Raw genomic sequence first — 22,563 nt, 5'->3', positions numbered from 1 at the left:
CTCAGATATCCTGTGGTAGTCCAACAAATGGAGTTGTCTCCGTCTCACTTGCCAGCTCAGGAGTGTCCCTCAGCCGACAGGCAGGGCAAAAAGGCACCCAAGAAGCAGGAGGTGCTAAAGCCCATGGCAAAACGTGGCAGGTTCCCAGCTCGACTCACATCCCTGCCAGCCGGGACACACTAATAGCAGGAAGCCAGAGCCTCCTCCACCACTTTTATTCGGTCTCTTATCATTGTAGGCAATCGGGATGGCAAATATTACAGGAGCCAGTTTCATTTCCCACCTAGGTTTATATGTGAATTTAAAAGCCTCGTAGAGACTTTGGACCTGGGTCATGTAATTACTTCTGGATTTTTGTTGGATTATTTATCAACAGTGTTTAGCCTCCCAACATGAATTTTAGGCCTCTAAAAGAAAGCACTCAAGTCTGAAAGCCTTGCCTGAGATAGGCGGGCTGTTTTAGTGTTGCTGTTTTACCTACAATTACAGGAAGAGAAACACAAAATAGATCAGACGTTTGGAAATTACAGGAAGAAAACCTATTAGGTAGAAAATCTTGTGCTTTTTTTTTTACTTACAGCTGAAGTTGCTAGTGGGATCTTTTAAGCATGAGGAGGCACGACAAGCAGGAAAGGTTTTACAAACATTCCTTGCTGGAAGTGAGCAGAGACAGGTGCTTGTATGTACAAGAGCTCCCCCCAGCACCTTTCCTGGGAAACACACRTTCATTTTTTGGCTAAATTAAAGTTTCAGGTTTAAAAACTTATTTTTATTTGATTTTTTTTTTTTTTTTTGTATTTCCTTCCTCATAGTCATTAAATCCTAAAGACAAAGCTTTAGGGTGTAGATGCTATATGTACAGAATGGCACTAGCTCAGTTAACACACTGAAAAATGATGCTTTATTTTAACAGTGGCAAGTATTAAAAGAAGACCAAGAAATCGGTGTATCACGAAAATCAATATCCTTAATTTTAGCAGATTTTTTTCCTTACAATACTTTATTGTCATTTTTTACAGATGTGGGCAAGATAAACCAGAAAAACAAACAAACAAACAAACAAAAAAAACCAGTGCCTGTGTTTGTCATCGGTAGGGTTTAATGTAAAATACATAAGCTAGTGGGCATACTCCTTCTATAACAAAGTCCTAACTCCTTTAATGACATGGGCAGAAAGAGAGTTTGAGAGCCCAGGGAATTTTCCTTTACAAGCAGCACCTCCATTGGAGTCAGCAGATTTAAATGATTCTTTGATTCAATGACATCTTTGCAAACCAAGTAACGCCAGGGATCAATTTGATCCTACCAAATCTGCCTATCTGCCAGGTCGGATCAGTAGCATCTTTAGCAATTTTATAGCTAAAGACTGTCCTATGATTTAACTGTTAGGCTACGAAAATCTTGAGGATCCCCAAACATATAGAATGTTCTCTTGCCAGCAGAAACTAAGAGCTGGCCAAAGGCTAATGGAAACAACGTCGAATCTGTCCGTGTCTTTACCAGCTCTAACCCAAACAAGGCGATTAAGAAAACCCTAACTGTCCAGAGAATGATTTTGCCAACACTATGTGATGACTTTCTCTGCTAAAGAGACCTGGCAATGTTTTCTTAATCTTCCAGGGGGCAGGCAAAAACATCTGCAGAGACTAGGAGACTTTTCACCTCCTTGCAGTGATGTGACCTGCTTATCTTCACTTTGGCTCAACAACCTGCTTCTGTTTACCAGCGCTAATCCCCAGACTGAGTGGTTAAGTTGTGGATGATGACTGGTCTCTGACCGGAGCAGTCACCTTGGCAGACAGCAAACGTGGGGAGAAACCAGGCTGAGAGAGAGCAGGCACTGCAGAGTGAGGCGGCTCAATTCCCCCCCTCGAACTGAGCGACCAGGGAGCACAGAAGCACCTCTTGTTACTGTTTTTTTTTTTTTAATATTAGGACCATCAAGTATAGGCTCTGCAGGTAGGAGAAACTGTATCTAAGAGTCATTGACTTTATTGGAGGTTACAACATACACATTGAAGAGTTTGGGTTTTTTTTTTTACCTTCATCATAGATAAAAATATGCATTTGTTTACTAAGTCAATCATTTGTACGTGTCATCGTAAAACAAATTTTCCTGAGGCCTGTTTGAAAACATCTCCTATTCTAAATTCTGGAGGAAACTCAGGGGAGACCTTGTCTCCCTCTACAGCTGCCTGAAGGGAGGTTGTCGTGAGGCTGGTGCCGATCTCTTCTCCAGGATAACTAGCGCTAGGACAAGAAGAAACGGCCTGAGGTTGCGCCGGGGGAGGTTCAGGTCAGGCATTAGGAAGAATTTCGACACAGAAGGAGTGGTGCAGCCTTGGAACAGGCTGCCCGGGGAAGTGGTGGAGTCACCGTCCCTGGCAGCGCTCAAGACACGTGTAGGAGAGGCGCTTAGGGACATGGTTTAGCAGGCATGGTGTGCAGGGACTCACTGTTGGACTCGATGATCTTGGAGGTCCTTTCCAACCATAATGATTCTATGATCAGTGACTTAATCGGAATCACATCTGGGGGTTCATTTTGTAGGAGTGTAAGCAGCAGATGTGGAGGCCTAAGAAATTGGCCATACATATGAGGCAATTGTGAGGCAATGTTGTTATAAAGAAGCTTTCCTTTTTTTATTATCGTAAAGAGACATTGGGACTTAGACTGTTTGCTAAAATGCACAGCAGGCGAACACGCCGAGCACCCCAAGCAGCCGTGCTTAGCGGCGTTTGCGGCTACCGTTGCTGTCTCCATAACGGTATTTCCACACGTCCCGCCGCGCTGCTCCGGCGGCCGTAACAGAGTTAAACCTCGGCTGCCCCCTGGCGGGCTCCGTCCCCTCGCCCGGGCTGCCGGGCGGGACGGATGCAGGAGGGCAGGGAGCCCTCGGGAGCAGCGCGGACGGGCGGCGGGCAGAGAGGCGGCGCCGGGGCGGCCGGTAACGCCTGCAACGGCCAGGCCCCACAAGGCAGGAGGCCATGGCTCCTCCCGCCAACGGCCGGTAACGGTCGCCAACGGCCGCGGCGAGGAGGCGCGCGGCGCTGATTGGCCGAGCGGCGGGCACGCGGGCGGGGCGGGGCGGGGCGCCGCCCTTCCGCATCTCGCAGGGGCCGCCATGGGGGCGCAGCTCAGCACGGTGGGTCTGGGGCGCGGGGGTCCGGGGTCGGGTGAGCCCGCTGCCCCTCGGCACCGCCGTACACCGGCGGGCAACGGCTGCGGGCGGCCGCGGTAACGGGCGGCGGCGGCCGTTAATGGTGATGCAGCCTTTGAATGGCCGGCGTTCGGGGTCCCGGCTGCCCTGAYGTTGTTTCCTCGCTGCTGACAGCACTACCCGGGCTCCCTCCATCTGGAAATCCGTTTTTCAAGTCTCTTAATACTAAAAGTTGCCTTGCCGCGGTTTTTGGAGCTGCGTGGAGTTTGCCTAAGGCCATAAGCTTGTTCACTGAGGCCTGGGTGTGGGTGGGAAGGGAGCCGTGGTGTTTTGCTGCGGTTTGTGTGTGTGTATGCATATGCAAACTTTATATGCCTATTTATATATACACAGATAAAACTGCACTGTGACTCGGCAGTGTTGGCTGTGCTCTTGCTGCTGTCAAGGTTTCTTTATTCTGTAAAATAAAGGCAATCCAGATGGGTTGGAGAGATAGTCAAGGTTCCTGGTATATCTGGTGCCTAGATACTGATAACGTAGGAAGGACAAAGAAGGCATCTGTTTTGCTCCCTCCTTAAMCACCCTAACAGTAGGGTGGGTCTGTGACATTCTTCTCATTGTTGACTCCCATAGCCCTTAGTATTTGTGCTTCCGTGAACACTGGGCATTCTGGTGTATAGAATAATGGTTGTTGTGTTGAGTGTTATGTTGRATATATTGCGTTTCTCAATTTCCTGAGCATTTTTTTTTTAAATTTTTTATTTCAGTTTCCAAACTAGAGGCTTTAAATCCATTAGCCTTGCAGCTGTTGTTGGGGGGTGGAGATCTCTAAGTTTGCTAAGAGAGACTTGTGATTCTCCTGTGTTTATAGCACGCATCATCACCCTTTTTTCTAGCAGCTTCCTGACTGTCATTTCATTCCTTTGATGCACCTGCTTAAGCAATTCTGCCTCTAGGTTCATGAGAGGAACAGAGTGGAGGTGGGTGTAAAATGTACTGGGTGTAGCAATTTATTGAATTACTTCTGTAGCTTTATCTATCTCTTTTTTTTTTTTTTTTTTTTAAGTAAAGAAATGCCCAGCCCTTAATCCTTTTATCGTCTTCAACTGAGAAGAATGTTTACTCAAATTTATTTAAAAAATGGGATTGGGGTGAAGACGTAGGAGTGGGGGTGTTGGGGCTGAGGGTACAAGATTATTTTTGAAGCATTTATTTTGATTGTTTGCAGAACAGTTGGTGGAATACCCTGCCATAAGCTTACTCAGTTTACAATGGTTTCAGATTTAAATGTTGCCCCTTCTTCAGATGTTCTTGGATCTCAATTAATTCTGGCTCTAAAACATGTTTCCTGAGACAATTCCAGACATTTAACTATGCCCTACTTGCCACGCCTTAGGGGAAAGGGCTGGCGGCCTTGCCATGGTTTTTCTTCTTGTGGCCGTTTCTTGTTTTCCCTCAGCAGTCAGTTTCCATTAGTAAAGATTCCAGTTCTATTATTAATTTTCTGTTATTATTTTTTATAATCTTTGCTAACAAAGCTTTGTGTTGCCGGAAACTATGAATCACCTCTGCTGGCCTTATCAGAAGCTGGTCAGTGCTGCAAATTAATGCAGCGTCCATAGCTTCAGTGCAGCTCTTCTGGTTATCTTCATAAACCCTGTGGTGAAAGAATACACTCTCWGGGTTAAGAACGTTCTGTGTTCCCTTAGCAAGACTTTCTTTTCCTTTCTGTTTTTGAAGTCTTTTAACTTGTAATTCTTTTTCTGCCTCCAAGAAGCAGAAACACTGCGCTTCTAGCTCCTTATTCAGAGTGGTTCTGTATTGATGGGTGTGCATTTCCTTTCCAGGCTAAATTTATGGGGCTCTTTCATTAGCTGATGGTGACTAACAAATTGCCTTCCATTAGAGTAATGTTGTGTTAAAAGGATATACTGAAGTTAACCTTCATTCTCTGAAACAGATTTTGTTACCCCCTGAGTTGCTTCAAATAGTGATGGTTATGCACCTTTGGGAAGAAAGAGACAAGTGCTTACTAAAGGAGACATAATAAGGGTAGTTTGCACCTGACATGTGGTGACCCAAAAGCTATTTGCAAGGGTAGGAGAAAAGATTTCCCTCTCTCTTACAGGTGGAGAAACTGATTTACAGGAATGCCATTTCCARTTTCACTCTCCTGTCTTCCTTGGCCTCTGTGTCAGCAAGCACACTTGTACTTGAGTTGGGACAGAGCCAAAGTTCCCKAATTCAGAGGATCAGCTGCTAGATCACAGCTGCTTTTTTGCTCATGGAAGATGGCWCTTTCTTTAAATAAAACTATTCTAACATCTTAATATCACGTTTGCGACTTCATCTGTTGTGGACTCGATTTACTGTCTCCACAAGGTCTTAGTCACCTGTTGCAGTTCTCACTATAACTTATTTGCTGCTCTGACACTTCCTTTTACTCACTTTTCTTACTTYACTATCAGATGCATCTCACTTTGATTCTCTTTTCCTCCTTTTCCTGACAAAATAATAAAAGTTCTTCCCACAGCTGCTATAATCTAATGGCTTTGCAGGAATTCCAGAATAACATTCTTTTTCTCTGAAAAAGCTGAAACTTACAAGTTGTGTTCACAGCATCTGCAAATAAAGGAGAAAAATGCAGTGTGTGTGTGTGTGTGTGAGAGAGAGAGACATGGTGTGCTTTCAAGCTGCTGTTGATATCTTTCAAATCTATATGTCTGCATTTTGAGAAGAAAGAACTTATGCTTTGCCTTTTTTTCTACAGTTTTAATAATAATCTAGGACATTTTTTCATGGCTTCCTGACAGTCTGATGTGTTAACAGCTGTCACACTTAGAGAAATATGAAAGTGAAAGCAGCCCAGASTCTGAACTCTCTAAAAATCAGTAAATATGTATATATGCTATTTAAGTAGTTTGGATTTTTTTTTTTTCCAAGAAGTGGCAGTTCGATTTATTCTCCCGTCCTAGGCTAGGATTTTTTTTCCAAGAAGTGGCAGTTCGATTTATTCTCCCGTCCTAGGCTAGGATCAAGTCTACCTAAACTGTTTCTGCCAGCTATTCACCCACGTTGTTCTTCAGAATCACTAACCAAGGTGGTGTCTTAGGCTGTTACGGTGCTTAGCTAACTTTKCAAGAAAAGTATCCCTAGGAGCGGGCACTGGAGGCCAAGGTACTGGCCTCTGCTTAGCGCTGGTGAGGCTGTATCTCCACTGCTGGGTCCATGTCTGGACTCCACAACACAAGACAAACATGCTCTTACCAGTGGCATGGAAGGCCACCAGGACATGAAGGAATTTGAGCCTYTGTCACATGAGGAGTGGCTGGGAGTGTTTAGCCTGGAAGAAGAGCAGGCTCAGGAGGYTTCTTATCAATGCACGTAAGCATGTGAAGGGAGAGTATAAAGAGGATGGGACCGGACTGTCTTCAATGGTGCCTAGTGAGAGGATAAGAGGCAACAGCGCAAACTGAAGCACAGGAGATTGTCTGAATCTACAGAAGGAGAAAAAAAAAAAAAAAACCACCTTTTTTTAACTGTTTTGTTCAATGAGCACTGGAGCAGGTTGTCCAGAGAGGTCATGGAGACTCCAAAGCTGGAGATGCTTGAAATCTGCCTGGATATGCTCCTGGGCAACCTGCTGCAGTTGACTTTGTTTTGAGTAGGTGGGTTGAACTGGGACATCTCCAGAGGCCCCTTCCAGCCACGGCTGTTATGTGATTTTTTTTTTTTTTTTCTCTCCCTCTCTCTTTCCATCACCACCTCTAGCTGTCATGCAGCTGCATGATCTCTTCATCCTGCATGGATGAATCCCCCAAAACTACATGGTCTGTGCACTAGCCCTTACTACTGGCCAGTAGTGTGGAGTTAGGGAGAATTTGTTTGGTGATGCAGTACCTGGGCAGAGCCTGGTGCAGTGCATGGGCAGAGGCTGCTCCCGTGTGCTGAAACTTGAACTGGGGCTCTGAACACAGCGGGTGAAGTCTGCCCTCAGCTGCAGTGGCTCCATCTGACAAGTGTTGTAGTATGACAGGTCAAAAGCAAGCTCAAGAGTTAACCCTACGTGCTTACAAAGCAAACCTGTTACACTTAATGGCATTTTTTTTTAATGCTTCCTGCTCATATTGCTAGCACACAGAAACAGAGTTCTCTTTTGGGCTGTTAGAGTTGCTGTGTCGAACTCGTTTTTTTCCTCCTCTCCAAAATATCCTTTCCTTCTTGTGCAAACAGTGGTGCTAACACTCTTTCTTGTATTGCCACAGTTGGGCCGGATCGTGACTTACCCATTATGGTTAATCTACTGGACCTTCACGAGGATTTTCAGAAATCCTCATCCTGCAATTACTCTGAAGGATCCTGAAGTGAAGTATGCCTTGAGGCTGATTGATAAAGAGGTGGGTCCCGCTGCGGTGCTGAGTGTGTAAACGGCCCTCTGTGAATCCTCTGACGTGCTTATAGCATCCTAAACCTTGGTAATGAGGTGGCAGCTCTGCAACTTACTGGGAGTTGTAGATGTTTTGAAGGTTACTGAGTTTTGTTTCTAATCATGCAAATGTTTATATTTTAAGGAAGTTATTTATAAATGCCTTGTGCTTAATAGATTAAAAAAAAAGCAGATTTCCTTTAAATAAACTGAACATCACAAGTATGAGATAGGAATCTTGGCGTTTAGCTGTGAAGTTATACCTGAGGACATCTCTAGTGTTGTGGTTTTTTTTTTTTTTTTTTTTTTTAACCAGCATGGTTTTTAAATATTTGCCACAGGTGGGGGTAGCCAAAAAAAATCAGAATGATTTTGATAAAAAGGACGTCAGACTGGAAAAGTGCTTTCTTCAACATATGCAGAAGGCGTTGAGAGTTTAGTGTTTTGTTCTGTCTGTAAAAGAAACAATTATCAAGATTGTGAACTTGGTTTCTTGGAAATTTAAAGTTCCCCTACAGCTTGGGCAGAGCTCCCTTGCTGGATTTACATCCCACGCATATTGCAACAGTGCTGTTACTACGTACTCCCCATCTCCTCCCGAAGCCTGTCACAATAGGTGGTGGCAGATGCAGTCTGCAGAAGGGAATGAAGCTTGAGGTACTTCTTGTCATGACGTGAAGCTTCATAAATTTCATGAAAGTGCTTGAAGTTTCCTGAGATACCAGTTTATAACAGAAAATAAATCACTCTTTTTTTTTTTTCTAAATACTGATTTTTCACACTGTCCTTGGTTGTTATTTCATGAACACTTTTTTTTGTCTTGTGGTGGAGGAATAGCCCTTCTGTAACCAGCTGAAATTTGATACCTTGATCAGCTGGGAGTATTTGAATGATATATTTTTTTTTTTTGCGTATAAATGGAAAATATATCCCAGAAACAGAAGTTGCTTTGAAAAGAATGATAACTTGGTACCAGAATTCCTGTGTTATCTGCTCACTGTTTTCAGTAGTGCTTTCTAATATTGTGCCAAAAATCTGTTGCAAACCCTGTGGCCACTGGTAATACATTTCTCTATTGCCATATCCACAGGTAAGTGAAAGAGGAAGTAAAATAGAATTTGTGGAATACTACAGTTTGTTTTACAATTGATTGAAAATTGCTGAGAACGGTATTCTAAAAATACCTATAATTTATATAAGGACATTTTAATGTCATTTAAAAAAAGAATAATGGCTTTCAGTGCAAAGGAGGAGTCTGCTCAASAAATCTGTGTGTTTGACCAGGGTTTACCTTCAAATGCAGGAGGGCTTCTGCTAAGCTGGCTGCACCTTGCACTGTTGCTCTCAGTGCTTGCTCAGCCTGCCCCAAAACCCCAATGTTTAAAAAGTTTCCAGGATTCCTCTTAACCTTGCTGATATTCATCACTCTACTGTTTGTAATATCATGCAGTCAGATGAACTAATTATAGCTAACTGTAGCCAGCCAGCGTAGCTGGGCATTTTTATCTCAAAGCAGTGTCCGTTAGATATCCTAATCTTCTTGCAATGCACTAGTGCCTTCTCAAGTCGTCTACTACATTGAAATGATTGATTCATCTGATTGAGACATTTCTGGTATAATRTTTTTGATATTGAGCTCCCTCATATTTAAACTCTACATGAGAAATGAACTGACCAGGTTCTTGTCCCGGGGCAGCCTCACAGAAGACAATGTAAATGTTGGCACCATTTAGAAAGTTACTGTTTAGATTGATTTGCAGGTATCTTACCAAGTCTTTCTGTTAACATTTAAATATGTGTCTACAAGCTCTTTCTGTTTGTCATGTGCATGTGTTTTCCTGTGCTACTTCTAAATATTTTGAGGAAAAATTAAATTTTCCCTGGATTTGAATGAAAAGTTCACTCTCGATGTAAGCTGCAGCATTCTATGGAGTTCTTTTACTTATTATCTACTTACGTTATACCAGAATTTCAGTTAGGATCCTCCTGTCCCCCAAATATTTAACCTTGCAACAAGCCTTAGAAGCGTATCAGTTTTAAAAATGAAATTGCAAGCATCAAATGCCAACAACTCAGTAGTTTATTTTTTCTTTTCTTCTTTCAGGAAATTAGTCATGACACGAGAAGATTTCGATTTGCACTTCCTTCTCCAGATCATATTCTGGGCCTCCCTATAGGTATGCCCTCTTTTTCCCTGCCAAGAATCCCAGCGTTGTTTATTAGACTCRTTGCAGAAATCTGAAATGTGGTTTGCAAGAGAGACTCGGATATTTTAAAGGTTATTATATTAGCTTGCATTGTGATGCCAAGGGTTTTTTTTTTCCTTTCCAGTTTGTACTGTTGAATCTGAAATACTCTCTGTTGCTTGAGTCATCAGCCTGTRTTTATGGCATTGTCAAACTTTCCTGTGAGTCACCAGCAGTGTCTGAAGTAGTGTCCTTACAGAGCGTGTGCATCCCGCTTGTTTCTTTGAATGCAATAGAAATGAATGTTGATCTTTGGTGATATTTTTCAGTCTCAGCTTTCCACTGAGTATTATTCCCACAGTGCTTGTTTTCTGTGGTCTGTTTCCATCCCAGAAGGCAATGCTTATAGCTGCTTCTCTCCTGTAATTTATGCCTTTTGCCAAGTGATCTGCTAACCTTGGGACTGGCAGGCAGTCTCATGGAATTTTTTAATCACCATGGAGTAGATGTTTCCTTACTCTTTGCCACAAGCCCTGTTACCTTCTGTGATAGCTTAGTGCAACTGTTTCTTACTGCTTATTTGAAAAGCATATAACTAGGAGCTGTGTTTGCTAGGGAGTTCTGCTTTAGCCATCTCCTGTAATGTTCTGCAGATCAGAGTTACCTGGTGGTAGTCATTAGCATCTCTGCAGTATTACCCTGTATTATGTCCAGGTTCACCTTTTTTGGGGGGCCTGCTGTGATCCTCTTAAGCAATGATGAAGGGCACAGCTAGTTTCCCCTGGCTGTAGAGGAGGGACTTTGAAACGAAGGGAAGCTGTGAACTGGGGAGAGTGGTAAGAGCAGCTGGGAATAAGACTTTGCACTTTTGGGACAAATATTGGAGAGCACCCTCAGGTCTGGTCCAGCACCAGCGTTTCACTTGTAATAGCYAGCTGGAGTGACAGAGAAATGTGATTGATAATGAGTAGGATCTTTTRTAGTTTCATCCTTCTAGGTAACTGAGAGTACAGTCAATTAGCTTATTGACTCTAAGGAGCATCCTTATGCTCCCCAACATCAGCTGTCCTGTCAGTGATGGGATAAAGCTGTAACAAGAAGGAGCATAAAGTAGTGTTTTTCCTTCTTTTCTGCAGGAGCATCTATTCCTGCTTTTTTGTTTTCACTCATGCTGCTTTATGTCTAGGGGGTCTTAGCAATGGCAGCTGGAAGAGCGCTACTTGTCCTGGTAGACTTGAGCCATCCCTTGTGGAAGTAAGAACAGTTTCTTGTAGCTTGTGTTAATGAAATGTGAATCGCACTTTCAAGAGACAGTTGTCCTTTTTTCTCTTTTTTTTTTTTTTTTTGGCATGTCCATAGGTTTCAGTAAATATAAATACCCCAAAATATTGAATGAGTCATGACAGACATAAGATCAGCAGCTGAATCATTTACCCATCCAGGTAGAATCTGTACATAGCTAACAACAACTCTGGCAAGGTGTTAAAAYGTCAGGAGTATGAGAGGGGAAAAAATGTTGCCCTAAACCAAGGTAGTTAAGTCAACTTTGAGACATGATTTGCAGTGTATGCCAACTTGATATGTGCAGTGCAAGAAAAATCTCTTTGAGTGTGAGCTGCTTTTTCTCCCTTGCATGCAGGGCAGCATATCTACCTGTCTGCTCGGATCAACGGGGCTCTGGTCATTAGACCCTACACTCCTGTTTCCAGCGATGATGACAAGGGCTTTGTGGATCTTGTTGTCAAGGTGAGAATATCACTGTATTTTACTAAGCTGGGCAACATCTGAGCCCAGTTTGACACTTGTAGTGCTATGTGGAGGTTAATTTTACCCTGACGTGCCAAGTTCTGTTCAGTGATCTGCCATTATGGGTTTTTGCCATCGTAATGCGTAAAGTACAGTTACCTTCTTTAGTGCCCCCACTAATACTGGGGGGCAAACACCTGCATGTTCGGGTAGATGGTGTGCATTCTCTGGTTACTCTAACCTTGAGATAAGCAAGTTTGAGGAATATTTCTTTGCAACTGAACTGTCAACAGACTTTTTGTTTTTCTATTTGAATTCATGATGACTTTTTGTTTGTTTGTTCTTGAGCTCAGGTGTCAGTTGTGTTGCTTGGAGAGCTTTTCTATGTTACAGTAATCTAAATGAGAGAGTTATTACAGTCTGTGCTCAGGTGAATAAAATCAGGCCAAGGTTGGCATTATCAGAAAACTCACCTACGTGATTCTGGTTCTCTGAGTCTGATACTCTTTTTTTTTGGCTATTGAATCTGCTTTGATAATATATCTTCTTGTAGACCTTTTGTCCTTTGGAAGAGGATTATGAGTGCATAAATACTTACATGCCAGAGATGCCAGAGATAAGGACAAATGCTCATTAAAGCTGTGAGAGTAATTGTTTCGTTTTTATTTTTACCAGATTTACTTCAAAGGTGTCCATCCAAAGTTCCCTGACGGAGGGAAGATGTCTCAGTACTTGGACAGCCTGAAAATAGGGGACACTATTGACTTCAGAGGACCAAGCGGCCTGCTTGTCTACAAGGGAAAAGGCAAGGCAGACTTGGGAGATATTGTTTATCCAAAGTAACCAACACAGGGAAGCAATATAAGATTTTGATGGGTGAATAGTAGTACTGTTTGTCTTTTTTCACTGGGGTTCATGTCTTTTCTGTGCAAAAGAAATTGTGAATCTCTTAAGTCAAGAGCCATCCTTGGTGGCACAAGGGTTACATGTAAAAGGGTTTATTTTTGATACAGTTCTCAGAGAAGGGAACTTGTTTCTGACTTATATGGACATAGTTTATATACTCGTAAAAATACTTGGCGTTTATGCGGTCCAGGGCTGTTTTTCCAAGTGAGAACTAACTTTAGCAGTAGTACTTTTATACCAACATGGAGTGCTTCAGGTAGGTACAGTGCTACCACAAATGTGTCACAAGTGCCTTCTGGCAGTACTGTGAGCAGCAGTTTGTGTTCATGCTATCCTGTGAGAATAGCATGAATTACATTCCTGTGTAAACACGATGTTTCTGGGAGTTTCATGTCCACTATCAGGTTTGGCTGAAGCTGTTAAATGGACCAAAAAAGACTAAGTAAATAAAGAAACTGAGTAACTATTGACCCTTTCTAATATATGTGGAAAATTAGGCCCAAAAAAATCAATGCTATCCAAGCAGTCCAGTTTGGTATTGATCATCTGACTTGAAGATAGAGTGCTATGAAATATGCCTTATTTAGTTTAGAAGATTATGGGCTGAGCTGTTTTGGGAGAAGAGGCAGGGGGATCAGTCGAGACTACTGGCAGAGCAGGCGCAAACTCAAAGACCAGTTGCTTTCTCTCAAGCTTGGCTCTGGCAGTGCGTGCTCTGCCCTGCCCCACAGTGCTCTCCAYGGAGCACACACACTAGCCATGTGCTGCTTCCACCAGGTGCAGACTGTTCTGGTGGATAACTGTTTGGACCCTGCTGGTGCTGAGTTCCATTTCTTTGCAAATTGAGGGTTTCCCTTTAAATAACCTGCCTGGGGCCAACCAGCTCGCYGAGCAGATTAGTTTCTTTATGTAGAACTGTTTCCAGAGATCTGGGCTTCTGGATGTGATCGAAGGGAGGGGATTTGAGCAAACAGAAACGCAAGCAGTGACARCTCAGTGCTGCAGCCAGAGTAATAACTCGTGTCAGTGTTTGATAATATCATCATGTGTCCTAAAATCTCTAATAACCTTTCAGAATCTGTTCTGAAAGGGGGAGGGTGACAAGGCTGAAACCAAGTCAGTAAATTGTACAAACTGGGAARGTATCATGGACCTAGTGTTTGCTGCTTTCTGCAGAATTTGTATAATATTTACCAATATCTATATATCTCTCTTTTTCAGGCCAGTTTGCTATTCGTCCGGAAAAGAAAGCTGAACCAGTTTTAAGAAAAGTGAAATATGTGGGGATGATCGCAGGTGGGACTGGTACGTATATATAAAGATTCACACTTGGTTTCTGGCAGCTGGCAGATGTGTTTGCTCGGATTTTCGGCTGCTCACACTTTCTTTGTCCTCTTGCACCTCTCTTTCAGGGATAACACCGATGCTGCAGATCATTCGAGCTATCATGAAAGACAAGGATGACCACACCATTTGTCAGCTGCTGTTTGCCAATCAGGTAATCCTGTCCTTACTACTGTTATAACTCTTTCCTTAACAAACAGGACTCCACTCGGCAAATGCAACTCTTGCTGAGGAAGCACAGTATGGGAATAYGAACCCTGAGAGAGGAATGAACTGAAAAGTAAAATCTTCCCGTATGTAAAAACACTGTAATGAATTCTTGCATTAGCCTTACTGTCCAAATGCTAAAGTTCTTCCACTTAGTGCTGGCTYTCTTGTGTGTCTCTGCTCTGTTTCTAATCCATTTTATGAACACTTTAAGATTCCTGAGTCCTTTGTGCAAGTTGTTAATGTTTTTTTGTGTGTTCTTTCAAAGCTTTTTACCTGAAAGAAGTAGCCATCTGCTTCCTKTAGAAGATACAATTCCTTAACTGCAGAACAGGACTTTTTGTGTAGAATCTTTCTATATGAGAATACATTATGTGAGATAGAGACTTCGATTTCCAGCAGTTTCCTAGAACTTGAGTGAGTGGTGATTCTGCACAGCTTTCTCCTCCCCCTTCTTCCATTTCCTCCTTCAGTCCTTGATGCATTATTTTTTGCTCCCCAAGCCTACCATGCCAGGGTCGAGCAAAGGGAAAAGATTCTCTCAACCAGGAGAACTTGTGATGGGCCTGSTCAATAACTAGGCAACCCACCGGGTGGTCTAGGTGTGCTGAAGTGTGCTCTTGTTTTTTACATTCCTCTAATATTTACCATTTTGCTTTTAAACTTCTCCCTCCTGATGCTTAGCTGTGTCTGGATTATGTGACATTCATGCYTGTATTTTTAGCTTCTTCAGGCTCTCCTCTGTCATTCCTCTATCCTCTGACACTCGATATGTTTTCACTTCCCTTGAACGTTTTCTGGATTTTGCAGCTTTTCTCCCCCAGCAGTGACGATGTGGCAGTGCGAGCCTCGCGGTAGCRCTCTGCTCCTGCTGTCCCGGTTAAGAAAGCTAGCAGTGCCCTCTGGTGCTTCTTGTTGCAGACAAAGCCGTCGATGCCTGCGGAGCAGTTGCAGGTATCAGGGCAGGAAGACTTGCCATGAGCAATTCAGCTGGAGCTGTTTTAGGAACCTGGAAAACCTACTGCTGCTTAGGGGAGAAACTCAGGGAACAGTTGCCTGTCTAGTAGCAAGTCAAAGGATACAAGGATCAAGCTGTGGCTTCAAAGAGCTCCCAGACTTAGTAACTGCAGGAATACAAACAACTCACTGACAAAGGGACAGTCAGCAAAGGTGGCAGAGTGGAGTTGAAGAGCTCTTTCCTTTAGTATGTGTTCTGCTGATATTTGGGTTTGACTGTCCTGAAAAGGCTCTGTTGATTATAGATGACCACGTATGTGGGTCAGTATTAGGCTTGCCTAGATCRTCTTACGTGTAGTCTTTTGGACTCCTGTGTGGGCTGATGAGCCTCAGAAGCAGCCTTTTGGGAACATGTGCATTTGCAGGTCCAGAAATAGGTGCATTCTTGGCAATAGTGTCTGCTGCAGCCCCCCTCACCCCTGCCATTCCCCATGTCCTGGTGGTCACAGCACTAAATTAGTAAGACTGCGGAGGAGGATGCCACTTTTAGCCGCTACGCTGTCCCTCCCCTCCTGAACTTCAGCTGCTCTTACGGGAATAAAGCTTTATTTTGGTCTTCAGTGATATTGCATCAGGGAGGAGCAGAACCTGACACCCTGCAAAGCATTTGTTGTTCCAATCAGAACTTGATACCCTTTCAGGTATTTGCTGTTCTGCATCCTGTTTAAAAGCTAATCAATCTCTGTGGTGAGATTTGGTGATATTTGAAGTGGTGAAGGTGGAAAACTTGATATTATACCAACTGAATGGTACAGTATGGAGGAATAGTGAGATGCTTGTGATGATTCATTTTTGATGAAGGCTGTTTTTGTAATAGGGGTGCCTAAAGGGGGAAACTTTTTTTTCCCTCTTTACTACAGCTGCATTCCTACAGCTATTTCCCATTGTGTAAGGGATGGTTCTGTGGTTGGATACAGGTCTTGCTTTGGTTTGCTCTATTCTTTAAAGGGAAGTCATTGCATATTGGTCCAGGTTCAGGGATGTTTGGGGTCTGATTATTGGTTCTGCCTCTGGATAGTCTTGGGAGTAACTTGCGTTGTTCTCTTTAGCTTCACAAACGGAGTGGGATCATCTGCTCAGTCTCACAGGATCTAAGAGTAGCTGATGGTGAGTGGTCACCTGAGGGCTGTACTGAAATGTGAGTGTAATCCTTGGTTTTCCTTTTCCTGCAGACTGAGAAGGATATCCTGCTACGTAACGAACTGGAGGAGGTCCAGGTCCAGAATCCCACTCGCTTTAAGCTTTGGTACACGCTGGACAGAGCACCTGAAAGTAAGATACAACATCGTGCCACCACTGAAACCTTAAGTTATGAGCTTTAATGCCCATGTGTGATGGGCCACATGTGTCTGCTGTGCCACGTCATTCTTCATATGATGCACTGAAATTCCAGATGTAATCAGGCACTGCTTCCAAAGCTATGAAACTCGCCCCAGCTGAACAGAAATGTTCCTCTGATGACTACAGCCAAATAGTTACCATTGTTTACTCTGATCCAGTGTGGYCTTCCCTTTCTCACAGTGGGAAATCGCAGGTGTAACTTTGTCTCATTTGCAGCACGTGTTAAGGCAGCTGCTGCGGAGTACCTGCAGAGGGAATGTGCATGCCCCCCTCAGCCGTGCAAGCCTCATAAAGGGAAGGCTAAAAAGGGCCTTCTCTCTTCCCCAATTTGGAGAGGAATAAGCCCAGGCACCAGTACAGAATAGGAGTTGACCTGCTGGAGAGCAGCTCCACAGAGAGGGACCTGGGAGTCCTGGTTGACACTAAGGTAACCGTGAGGCAGCAGTGCCCTCGTGGCCGAGAAGCCCAATGGGATCCTGGCTGCATCAGGAGGAGTGTGGCCAGCAGGTCAAGGGAGGGGATCCTGCCCCTCTGCTCAGCTCTGGTGAGGCYGCACCTGGAGTMTTGGGGGCAGCTCTGGGCTCCCCAGGACAAGAGGGACGTAGAGCATCTAGAGAGGGTCCAGAGCGACAAAGATGATTAAGGGACTGGAACATTTCTTGTATGAGGAGAGACTGAGTGAACTGGGCCTGTTTAGTTTGGAGAAGAGAAGGCTGAGAGGGGATCTGATTAACACGTATAAGTTCATGAAGGGGGAATGTAGGGAGGAAGGGGCAAAGCTCTTCTCAATGGTGGCCAGTGACGGGGCAAGGGGAAGTGGATACAAACTGCAACACAGGAAGCTCCATCTCCATAACGAGGAAGAATTTCTTCCCTGTGAGGGTGACAGAGCCCTGGAACTGACTGCCTGGGGAGGTTGTGGAGTCTCCTATGGAGATCTTCCAAACCCACCTGGATGTCGCCCTGTGCTCTGGGTGTCCCTGCTAGAACAGGGTAGGTTGGACTAGATGATTTCTAGACATCCCTTCTAACCTTAACCATTCCTTGATTCTGTGCTTCCGTAATTCCTTGCCATGCCCACCCAAATCATTGTAGGCTGACAAACATATTTACAGTGGCAGTTTGGGGCAGAAGGGAAGAGCAGTATTCCTGCTCTGACCTTGTGGCCAAGATTACACCTCCCACGGAGTGGTGGAGAGGGGCTGCAGATCCCAGTCTGTTGCTATCATGTCACCTTCTGCAAGTAGTTTTCTGGGCCAGCTTTGGGCCAGCATTTGTTTGCATCCAGGCTTGGGGATATGGTAGCTAAACYGGCATTAACTGACTAGTTAACCTGGTATTAACTGACTGGTATTAACTGGTATTAAGTTCCTATGGCTAGAATTCTTGTAATGAACGTGTAAACGGTGGGATAAGGAGGGTGGATGGAATCGTTTCACAGCACTACGGATGGGAAGACTTTTATTCTGTTCACAGCTCTGAGATTTCTTCACAGCTTTTAGAAATATATATATATATATTTTAAGTTAGCCCCTGCTTCTCCATACATGGGTTTTCCRTCTTAAAAAACAGAATGGCAGTTCTTTCATGTAGGGTAATTGTGATGAGGACACATGAGTGGAGGGTGCAAATACTGCAGACTAGAATGTTCCTTAAAAATCCACTAAACTTCCTAGCAAAGTGACTTGCCTCTTTCTGTCCTCATCTTTGTCCTCTTTCCCCTCTTTCATTTTTTTGAACAGATTGGGAATACAGCGAAGGGTATGTGAACCAAGAGATGATCAGAGATCACCTGCCGCCCCCCCAGGATGATGTTCTGATTCTCATGTGTGGCCCTCCTCCAATGATCCAGTATGCCTGCATTCCCAACTTGGACAAACTGGGCTACACCAAGGACATGAGGTTCTCCTTCTAAAGAAGGCGGAAAACTCRGTGATCTTGTGTGCAAGGGAGGAAAAAACACTTAATGGGGAACAAGACAAAGTTACACGAGTGGCTGATGCACAGTGCTGAGAAGCTGCATTTAGGTTGAAGTTGCTTCAGTTTTTCCAAATTCTGGCGAGTTAAGACACTTAACTGTACTCAAATTGTGCTGTTTTGCACAGAAACAGCGGGGCTGCAGGGGGCAGAGGTGCTGGTTGCTCAGTTATGTTGTACTTGCTGTGGCTCTTCTCCAGAAAGATGGTATCCCACCCAAGGAAGGGGGTTGTGGCTTCCTAGGGGGCTGAAACTCTGGTTTACGCTTTACTAGTGCTGTAATCAAATGGCAGTCGTGTCCTGCTTCCCAGCACTGTGCATACCCCAAATTTGATTTGAAATATGAAAATATATGGAATGTGCTGGATTATTTACCTTGCTTATGCCAGCCTTAATTCTTGCAGAGCTTTTACACCATGAAGGCCAGGAGTGTTTGCCTTGTATGCGTAGCCTTTACAAYGACAGACGCTCCAAGGTGACCGTTGAGTTGAGGGATGGCCATTTGTGACCCCGTCATGCAAGTTGCCATGTTAATCAGAGAGGCAGAGAGCAGCACGTGATTTGTTTCCTGTGTATTTTGGAATGGCCTCTCTGAAATGCAGATGCTTTTCCCAGCTGTCCACTTGGAGTAGCCCTTCCCAGGAACTATGACGAGCAGGAGGTTTTAGTCACCCTTCCAAAACAGCCACAAATCCTGGCTCGGATGTGTACTGAATGCTGAAAAAAATACTAGCTTCTGGATTGACTTTTAAATAGCAGGAGGTGATATAGGAGTACCAAAGTAGGTGTTTCGCATGCACCCTGCAGGGGAAATACCTGGGTGGTGAAGGTGGTCTGCTTTGGGTTTCCTGTTATCCACAGATGGATCTGGAAYGAGAGGAGCTGAGCGCACATTGCAGGAGCCTCCCCTGCTTCTGCCCAGCACAGGCAAAACTCCAAGTGATTTGCTTGAAAAGGATGCATGGGAAAAGCTTTAAGTCACCTAATGGCAACAAATGGCGCTCTGAGTCYGGAGCTGTTCCTTGGATACTGTTTTTCATAGCTCTGATTTTTTTTTTTATTTGTTTTATACAGCAGCTTTTAACCTAACCTGTAGTAAACTTACAGCACCTTGCTTGCAGGAGCATCTGCTTCCGAACAGCAGGGATGCTGCTCAGACTATGGCTGTTCTGCAAGGAGTGCCTGAAACTCAAAATCTTGTTCTGGTGATGGAAAGGGGGGTGATTTGAAAGAATGGTTAATGAAATGCCAAGTAGTGGGGCTGCTAGAGAGCTACCTGGATCAGTGTGTAAGGACACTTGCTTGCAGGATTCAGGTAGGTATTTGGAAGCTGTAACTTGCCGTGTTTCCTTTTGTGCCTGTGCGACAGGTGGGTATTGTGGAATTAAAAGGTTAATTTTCAGTGTGAATTAAGTGGAGAAAACGATACTGCAGTGTATTTAAGGAATCTGGAATGGATATTATTAAACCTACTTTTTTTATATATTAATTAGACTGTTGCATCTGAGATCTTGGATTTTTTTTGTCTGCCTCTGAAACTATTTTTAATACAGTGCTCCAAAGTTGAAATAAGATTCAATTAACTTTCAGTCTGTCTTATTATGAGGCAAAATGTGGGAAATTGAATGTAGTTATCTTGCTGCGGGTTTATATCAGTGTGGGATAAATATAGTTTTTTTTTTTTTTCCATGACTGTATTTAATGAAGTTTACTTGTCAAAAATAGCAAGCTGGTTAAKCATCACCTGCTTTTGTATTACTTATTCTGCATATTCCAGCATTACTGGCTTTTTTTCACATCTGTGTAAGAAATAAAATACCTTGCAGGTGAATCACCTGGCTGTTGTTTAGTGCATGATCTTCATAGAAGTTCACCAGCCCCTTAAGAGACAAGCTGTATTTGGAAAACCCTCTAGAAACTGCGAGCACACACACACAAGCAGGTTGTTGGCTTTGGTTACCTAAGGGCTTTTCTGCTCCTTTGCTTGAGTTTGGTGGAGATGCTGTGTTTGGACGCCAGCTCAGGGAGCAGCTCACGCTGCTTCTCCTCCCCTCAACCACTCCGCTCCAGTCTTATTAGCTTGGTGTTTGTACATCTCCCTTCTGAATATAGAGCCCTTTTATGGGGGGGAAAAAAAAGATTTTTTTAAAAAATGCAGTTTCCTAAAATAATAGTGAGTCCTGGTCCCATTTCTTTTGTCGTCCTGTACAACAGCACTTGTTGCATGTCACATATGTCACTGGTGCAACTTGTACGATTCTTTGAGCTAATTTGTCTCTTACAGAAAACGTGAGTATTGCTCTAGTTTTGTTGCAGGACAGCCACATTCTGCCAGCCTCCTTTCTGATCCTGCACAGCAGCTGAAGAAACGTGACCTTCCTGCATGAAAGGGTCTTTTGGTGGAAAGCTGGCCAAGAGAAAAGGAATCCATAGGCAAGTATGCACCAAGAGGCATCACTGCTGGTGAAGACACACAGGGCAGGGCTTTCCTCTGAGCTGCTCTTCACTGTTTGCAACAGAGGATCTGAGAGGAAGGAGCTAAGAGGAGAGTCCCTAACGTGACCCCTGGGGCTGGTTTGTGCTGCTGCTTGCGGCACTGCAGGCCCCGCGGTTCCTCCCACCAGGAGCAGCCCTGCTGCTGGTGTTGGGCTCAGCTGGGGCCTGTGGCCAACAGCCCACAGAGCTGGGGCCCAGCTTTGATGTGGGGCAGTAACCTAAGCAGCCCCAGCTGTCCTGGCTTCTCCCGTGCCCAGAAAACTGGAATGTGGTGTCCCCAAAACCACACTGACATGCACTGAAGTTACTGCAGAGGAACTATGAAAGTAGCAGTGCCACGGGGGCCCCTAACCAAAGCCTGTGAATTTACCAGTTTGAAAATCGACCAGTTTTCCCTTTCACTGTTCAACAGATGATAAAATGCTCGTCAAGACGAAAGGGAATAAATACGATTAGCTGCTAACATACTGAGACAAATTCCAAGGGAGCTAATTGTGCCTCCCACAGCTGCCTGATCAGCTACCATGCCTGGCCAGGGGCCCACTTCCATTAGTGAGAAAGGCAATCTGCCTTCACCAGGATCCTTGGTTTTGGTCCCAGTGTGTTGATTTTCTACAAGTTTCTTTCAGCAGCTGCCCCAGTTTGCTGCTGCTGCTTCTCCTGACACAGCTGCTTGGAAAGAGCAGGCTGTGCAGCTGGGGCCAAGGCGGCCCTTGTGCGCCTTTCAGCAGGTTGGCCCTGCTGAGATGCTTTCGTGACAGGCTCACTGACCCTGGCATGGGCTTATTGTTATCAGGCAGAGGCAACAGGCTTGTCATACAGCCTATTTCCTTCTCAGGGAAGGGTTTTCCACCTGGTTGTGAATCAGCACACTCCTGCACAACTGCCTGAGGTCCCTGTACTCATTCACGCTCATTCCTAATCTTAACGATTAGTAACACTGGATTTCTGTTATTAAAGGCTCAAACTCCTGTTAACGAAAAACAAAGGTTCTGTGACTGTGCACACAAATACAAGGCTGTGAGTCAAAGGAGCTTGGCTTGGGGTGACAGGGCTTTCATTGCGTTCTGGCAAGGCTTGGTGTCTGGCAAACAAAATGTTCTGGAAAAAGTCCATGCCTTCTATAAACACATTTGCTGGCAGGTAGGGCCTGTTCTTTCAAAACCCAGAGTGACTGACTCATCTTGGCTTCTGCCACCCCGTCCTGACCTAAGGGGATGTGACGGGCAGAGCGGGAAGGTGAGGGGGAGAGGATGGARTTGGAAAAGCAACAGGCAGCCTTTGCTCAGCCAGTGCACAAAGCCATTGTTGTCAACAAGAAGGTTTAGGTATCCGTTGCCCTCCACCCCCTTCAGACTGTATATTTTTTTCCTGTGCAGCCGCRGTTTTCCAGAAGCCATCGGTACCCATGAAAAACAGACTGAGGGCCTGCCTGTCTGCCAGGCTGCTCTTCTGCTCCCCCTTGGCAGCACCGTCTTGCTTGGTGCCACTTTTCAGCTCCAGGAGGAGCCCAGATCGCGACTCCCGAACATCCTGGATTGCTGATTGGTCATTTTGTTGGCTGTGTCATACATTCCTCAGCTCCCTTTTCAACACAGAAGCTGAAGAAGTGAATTGAAAAGTGCTTGCTCTTGCGTTAGTGTTTGTTTGGAGTGTTTGTGGCAGGGTGCGATCTGCTGGGAGGAGCAGCAAAGCCAGGACAGTCCTTCAGCCTTTGAGCTGCATGGACCACACCTGGGTTAAGCACTCCAAAGGGC

At 44.5% G+C, this 22,563-nt stretch overlaps 1 protein-coding gene across 1 annotated transcript; it reads left to right on the top strand.

Annotated features, from left to right (window-relative positions):
* Positions 1–3,094: 3,094 nt before the first annotated feature.
* LOC112960111 (NADH-cytochrome b5 reductase 3) lies at positions 3,095–19,587 on the top strand. The gene is made up of 9 exons (XM_026054289.1): positions 3,095–3,145; positions 7,426–7,557; positions 9,691–9,763; positions 11,412–11,518; positions 12,194–12,323; positions 13,646–13,729; positions 13,837–13,922; positions 16,165–16,264; positions 18,076–19,587. The coding sequence occupies exons 1-9, from the start codon at positions 3,125–3,127 to the stop codon at positions 18,246–18,248; spliced, it is 906 nt and encodes a 301-aa protein (XP_025910074.1). The 5' UTR covers positions 3,095–3,124; the 3' UTR covers positions 18,249–19,587.
* The last annotated feature ends 2,976 nt before the right edge of the window (positions 19,588–22,563 follow it).

The sequence above is a fragment of the Nothoprocta perdicaria genome, unplaced genomic scaffold (assembly GCF_003342845.1).
Source record: "Nothoprocta perdicaria isolate Ctin4 unplaced genomic scaffold, notPer1 scaffold_120, whole genome shotgun sequence".
Lineage (NCBI taxonomy): Eukaryota > Metazoa > Chordata > Aves > Tinamiformes > Tinamidae > Nothoprocta > Nothoprocta perdicaria.
The sequence above is the reverse complement of the archived record's forward strand: the minus strand, read 5'-3'. Positions and strand labels throughout refer to the sequence as shown.

What these genes read in the sequence shown, in the direction of transcription:
- LOC112960111 (XM_026054289.1), top strand. Translation starts at nt 3,125, where the DNA reads ATGGGGGCGCAGCTCAGCACG. An exon ending in GCTTGTCTACAAGGGAAAAG is followed by an intron (nt 12,324 to 13,645) that starts GCAAGGCAGACT and finishes TCTCTTTTTCAG; the next exon opens with GCCAGTTTGCTATTCGTCCG. An exon ending in GCTGGACAGAGCACCTGAAA is followed by an intron (nt 16,265 to 18,075) that starts GTAAGATACAAC and finishes TTTTTTGAACAG; the next exon opens with ATTGGGAATACAGCGAAGGG.